Raw genomic sequence first — 6,417 nt, 5'->3', positions numbered from 1 at the left:
GATGTCCAGAGACCTGCTAGATATTCAATCCAACAAAGAATAATGATAAAACGAATCGGCAAAAGACAAAAACGGGCCGGGTTTGATTGGTTTTTCGTAATTTGATTCTGACACCAAAAACGTTTTTTTGTTTTTTGTTTTGAAACAAATAACAGATATAACTTTTTTGGGTTTTGAATTACAAATGAATTACGAATTATCCGATGATACCTGGAACGTTTTTATGCTCTTTTTGTGGTAAAATTGCAGAAATTTTGGAAATATTACAAATGTTGCCCCACTGGCCTGGTGGGTGTCAGGAGGGGTGTGTTCATACACCCTGCAGCTTAATGTAAAATAAAGAGGCAGAAAACTTTAGCTTGCATTCAGCTCGACTGCAGGATTTATTCTGCAGTGCTTCCCTCTACGGGGTTTTAGGTTCCTCCCAAGCTAAATTTAAGCATCACACTGACATGGTAACAAGTAGAGGACAATGAAATTTTGAATTTAATCACTATTTGACACAATAAAATAAAATAAAAAATATAAGGGTGTCTATTTTTTAAACACATTTAACATATTATTTTTGCAATGAATTGTACCATAATCCCAGTGACTTTTTAACATCTTTTTATGTCATTTTTAATTCCTGTATATACATTTTTAACCCTTTACACTCTGCATATTTATGTCTGGTTTAAACAACATTTTTAACCCTTTACACAAGCAAAACAAAATAACACAATTAAAAAAAAAAAACTACCAATGAAGAGTCATAGTGTATGTAATGACTTCCTTCAATAAAAAGCATATTGCATATCACAGAAACAACTATACTTCAGTGCTAATAATTAAATTGAATTAACATGTCATTATTTTCTATATTGTTTGTAATGTGTGCAATATATTTAAAAAAATGTTTTTATTGACACACAAAAATAAATACAAAAGAAATACAGAATTCTGACAATTAATTAACAAACTACAATTTCTGACCCCAACCCCCCAAAACCAATTTACAAATCTGAACCAAGCGATTACCCCTCAAACAATATCACTCATAAACATTATTACTGTCCTTTAATTCTTACTGTACTTATATCTTACAGCACAGGTAACATGCTAATGTTAATACTAATGCTAATACTGTAGAGCAGCTCTGACAGCAAAAGACAACAATTATTAACCAAAGTCAAAAAACAGAATAAAATAAAATAAAATAAAATAAAAAGGGATCAGAGACTTAAACACAATGACCATGGGGGTGAAAATCTGGCTGTGGACTAGTGTTTGTGGAAATGAGAAGTCCTTCATGTTGAAAATATTCTGTGATTTTAACAGGGAGAAATGAAGACAAAGGTGGACCTGTTGAACATTCTGGAGGATTTGAAAGCCGAGGAATTCAAGGGCTTCAAATGGTTTTTGCAGCAGCCTGATATCCTGGAAGGCCTCCAAGTCATCAAAGCATGCCAAGTGGAGAAGGCAGAGAGACGGGACACAGTGGATCTGATGGTGCAGACCTACCAACTTCCTGGAGCTGTGGAGGTGACCAAAAAGCTTTTAAAGAAGATCAACAGGAATGATCTGCTGCAGAGTTCATCAGACAGCAGCTCAGGATCAGAAGGTCAGTCACAGGAAGAGAGAAACTGCAACAATCTTATGCAAACAAGATATTAACTTGTTCACACCACATGCCATCTGTTACATCCAGACTGTGGAGGTCAGACAGAAACGTTACGTTCATGTTATTTATTTGTTTTAACATCTCTGCTTTCACTGACAGTGGAAAAGTCTTAAAATACAATACATATTTCTACAATTTTTTTTTACTTTGTTTTTACATTTTCACTTTTGTTCTCTGTGTGCAGGTATGTCTGCTGGCAGCTGTCTGCGATCTGAAGATCAGTTTCTGTGCTCCATCTGTCGGGATGTGTTCACTGATCAGGTCACCACACCATGTGGACACAACTTCTGCAAAAACTGCATCAATGAACACTGGAACAGTAATGACCAGTACCTGTGTCCAATGTGTAAAAAGGTTTTCAACGCAAGACCTGAGCTGCAAGTCAAAAAATTGTTCTCTGAGATGGTTTCTCAGTTCAGACAGGAAGCTCAACAGAAAGCCAGCAGCAGCAGCTCAGAGCAACAAGCTGCCAAACCAGGAGAAGTTCCCTGTGACGTCTGTACTGGAACCAAACTGAAGGCCCTGAAGTCCTGTCTGATGTGTCTGACCTCCTACTGTGAGACTCACCTGGAGCCTCATCTGACAATATCACGTCTGAAAAGACATCAGCTGATGGACCCTGTGGAGAACCTGGAAGACAGGATGTGTATGAAGCACGATAAACCTCTGGAGCTGTTCTGTAAGACTGACCAGACATGTGTCTGCATGCTCTGCTCTGTTTTAGACCACAAGACACATGAGTTTGTTCCTCTGGAAGAAGAATATGAAGGAAAGAAGGTAGAGCTGGGGAAGACAGAAGCTCAAATTCAGCAGATGATCCAGAAGAGACGACTGAAGATTCAAGAGATGGAACAGTCAGCCAACTTCAGAAAAGGAAATGCAGAGAAAGAGAAAGCAGAAGGTGTTCAGGTCTTCACCCCTCTGAAGGAGTCTGTTGAGAGAAGCCTGAATGAGCTCACTGAGACGATTGAAGAGAAGCAAAGAACGACAGAGAAACAGGCTGAAGACTTCATCAAAGAGCTGGAACAGGAAATCTCTGAGCTGAAGAAGAGAAGCTCTGAGGTGGAGCAGCTCTCACGCTCTGAAGACCACCTCCACCTCCTCCAAAACTTCCTGTCCCTGAAAGCTGCTCTACCCACCAAAGACTGGACAGAGGTCAGCATCCGTCCACCATCATGTGAGGAGACTGTGGTGAGAACTGTGACTCAGCTGGAGGAGAAGCTCAGTAAAGAGATGAAGAAGCAGTTTGAGGCTGAGCTGAAGAGGGTCCAGCAGTACGCAGTGAATGTGACTCTTGATCCCGATACAGCAAATCCTAAACTCATCTTGTCTGATGATGAGAAACAAGTAAATCATGGTGATGTGAAGAAGAATCTCCCAGACAACACAGAGAGATTTTCTATAAATCCCTGTGTTTTAGGAAAGCAGAGTTTCTCTTCAGGCAGATTTTACTTTGAGGTTCAGGTGAAAGGGAAGACTGATTGGACTTTAGGAGTGGCCAGAGAGTCGATCAACAGGAAGGGACAAATCACACCGAGACCTGAGGATGGTTACTGGACTATATGGTTGAGAAATGGAAATGAGTACAAAGCTCTCGCTGGTCCTTCAGTCTGTCTCTCTCTGAAGTCTCAGCCTCAGAAGGTGGGGGTGTTTGTGGATTATGAGGAGGGTCGGGTCTCCTTTTATGATGTAGATGCTGCAGCTCTTATCTACTCCTTTACTGGCTGCTCCTTCACTGAGAAACTCTACCCATACTTCAGTCCCTTTCTTAATAAAAGTGGTAAAAACTCCGCCCCTCTGATCATCTGTCCTGTCAATCAAACTGAGTAGAGTAATCACCTGTTTTATGTCAGAAATGTGTCTTTGTTTTTGAAGAGAATAAATATACAAACACATTCTTGTTTATTATGAGAAAAAACACAAACTAGGATTTCTATTTAAAATAAAATCTCTATTTAAACATCTGATCAAATCCACAGAACTTTAGTTTCATTTCTAGTCAAAAACACAAAGTTTCCAAAAAAACAAAACTTTCAGTTTGAAGTGAAACCACAGAAAACAAAGTGTGAATATTTCACAGTGTCATAAAGCTTCATTGTAGAGTTCGGCTGAGACCATGACTCCACAGAATATGTGTCAATATTTTACAAGCTGTAATAAGTGCTGAAACACTTAATGACAGAACAACAGAAATGAATTGATTGATTGATAATCGTTTAAATTATTTGTCAGACAAACATTCTCAGGCTCCATCTTTTTAAATGTGAGGTTTTGCTGCTACTCTCTGCTCTATATGATGGTAACTGGAATATTTTTGGGTTTTGGACTGTTGGTCAGACAAAACATTCAAAGACACCTTGAAGTCTTAGAAACTGTGATGAATATTTTCACTATTTTCTGACATTTTATAAAGTAAATAATGATTCAATATCAGGTTAAAACAAGGTTAATTGTTAATGAAAATAATCATTAGTTGCAGCTCTACAGTTGATTAATAGAATATGTGTATAATGTGTATAAAGGGTTTTCTTATTTTGTCTGAGGTTTGTTTAGTTTCTGTCCACTTTGGCCAATTTGTTTGTTTGAATATTGAATAGATTGATTATGATTTAAAGAAATCTGTAAATATGCGATTGTAAAAATGTGTAAACTAAACTATGTCTGTAGTTTTAATGTAAAGCTTTAAAAACATGGCCTGAGTAAGCAGTGACTTGTTGAACACCAAACACAAAAAATAAAAGCTGGTTTACAGAGAAGCTGTGTTTGTGTTTCTGTTACAGTTCATTAACAATCACAAATGTTTTTCTGCTTTCTTTACCAAACGCTTATTAGTCTACATATGCAGCTTTGTGTCATCATGTTTCAGTATTTTCTCTCTGCACTGATTATTGTTTTTTACTTAATTGACCTACAATCTATTGAGAGGTTTGTTTTCTATTGAAGTAAATTATCCAAATGTTTTTTTTATTGTTTCACATTGTTGAACTTCATGTCAACTGTACAGTAACCAATATTTCAATTAAAGGAGATTCTGCAATAGATTCTGCAAACTCGTTCTGTACCAATAGAACAAACTACTATCAGCACAGAAAACCAGTCTGGACCAACAGCCTGTGGACTCCTGTTCCATGTCAATAGTCAGTAAATTATTGTACTGGTTTGTAGCCGTTTTTAAAAGGTTCAGTAATTCCCTAAAACAGCTGATTTCTGTAGTTTTTAAAGGACGGGTTCACAATTGTTCAAATGTGTCTTAAAACAACAGTCAGGAGCCCAAATGAACATGAAACCTGTTTTTCTTGCTGTAATCATTCCTCAAATCCGTGATACGATCTGAACCATGAGTTTTCTGATCTGTTGCACCCCTAGTGTTAACATGTCAGCTTTGTAGATTACATTTTTTATATCATGCACATAGATAAGAGTGTGTAAGTCATGTATTTGATACATGCATTAATACTTTTTGATGTGAAGCTACACTTTTAGATCTGTGAATGTTTTTAGTGTTCAGTCTTTCTAGTATTCAGCACTGATCTGTTCCTGTATCACATTATAAGCTTTGTGGTACTTTATATATTTCTGTATACTAAGAAAATACACAGGAAACACGTGTAAATCATGTGATATCTTGTCTGTTTTTGATGGGAACATAAATCTGTTGTCACAATAGAACAATACTATAAACTTGAATTTCACTTTGTTGGTAAAATCACACATCTGAACCAGTCCATGGCTAAAATGAGCTCTTCTTTGTTTAGAAACAATATGTATATGCTAAATGTCTTTAAAGAAGCAGCCTTTACACCACTCGGGCTTTTGTTTTTAAAAGCAAATTGTTTTATTGGCATATAAAATTGCCCCCCACCCCTCTGATTTCATCAGGTGGGGGACAATGATATAGTTTTATTTATTATAAATAAAAATGTATTTTATTTATTTATAAGAAACACAAGTTCATAACAACTTAATCTAATGTGCAAGCCATGTGGATGGGGGTACTGGTGTTCAGCAGAAAAAGAGAGAGAGACGCCTGGGCCAGCAGCCTTTTATATCCTTTGGGCCACTCCCTCTTCAGGTGCAGCCGATCAACTGACAGACCTCTTACCCTCCCATTCCTGGAAGAAAAACAACAAAAGTAACTGGAGAGAACTAGAGGCAAATAAAGAAAGAGGGAAAGAGAGAAAGAAAGCAAGAGAGAGGGAGAGAACAAGAGAGGGCTGTCACATCTTAAACTGGGATTTAAGGTGAGTTGAATACATAAACGTATTTGGGATTTGAGAAGAGGATGCAGGAAACTCACCTGATGGGTCTCTACTTTAGTTAACACTGACCTCTGCTGGTGAGTAGCTGTAACTTCATGTCACAACTTGAGGTGAGTTGACATTTACTGTTTTGTCCTACATGGACTGAACTTTATATTTGTGTTAATATGGGAGAGATGTGTCTTTTGTTTCCAGCAGAAACAAGAAGGGAACACAACTCTGACATATCATCACCTTTTAAGTTGATATGTTGAACTTGTTAGCAAACAGTTGTTTATTTCCACATCCAGCAGTTACGGAGCAACATTATCATTCATTTGGAGTCGTGTTTCTGTCCACCTGGTGAATGTAAGTCCAATATTCACTCTCTTTTATCTTCTGTTTTTGCTCTCTACCAACTCCTGAGGGAAATATCTGGCTCTTTAGCTGCTAAATGCTCCACTATGTTCACCAGCTAGTCTACAGCTAACTGTGTCTGTTTGCCATTTGTTGCTG

The 6,417-nt window shown here is 37.5% G+C and overlaps 1 protein-coding gene across 1 annotated transcript; it reads left to right on the top strand.

The window, feature by feature from the left end:
- Positions 1-881: 881 nt before the first annotated feature.
- On the top strand, positions 882-4,419 carry LOC121914129 (E3 ubiquitin-protein ligase TRIM39-like). Its single transcript, XM_042437211.1, has 2 exons — positions 882-1,603; positions 1,848-4,419. Exons 1-2 carry the CDS (start codon positions 1,327-1,329, stop codon positions 3,491-3,493), a joined length of 1,923 nt encoding a protein of 640 aa, XP_042293145.1. The 5' UTR covers positions 882-1,326; the 3' UTR covers positions 3,494-4,419.
- The last annotated feature ends 1,998 nt before the right edge of the window (positions 4,420-6,417 follow it).

The sequence above is a fragment of the Thunnus maccoyii genome, chromosome 2 (genome assembly GCF_910596095.1).
Source record: "Thunnus maccoyii chromosome 2, fThuMac1.1, whole genome shotgun sequence".
NCBI lineage: Eukaryota > Metazoa > Chordata > Actinopteri > Scombriformes > Scombridae > Thunnus > Thunnus maccoyii.
Note: the sequence above shows the minus strand (reverse complement) of the source record. Positions and strands in the feature narration are given on the sequence as shown.

What these genes read in the sequence shown, in the direction of transcription:
- LOC121914129 (XM_042437211.1), top strand. Translation starts at nt 1,327, where the DNA reads ATGAAGACAAAGGTGGACCTGTTGAACATTCTGGAGGATTTGAAAGCC. An exon ending in CAGCAGCTCAGGATCAGAAG is followed by an intron (nt 1,604 to 1,847) that starts GTCAGTCACAGG and finishes CTCTGTGTGCAG; the next exon opens with GTATGTCTGCTGGCAGCTGT.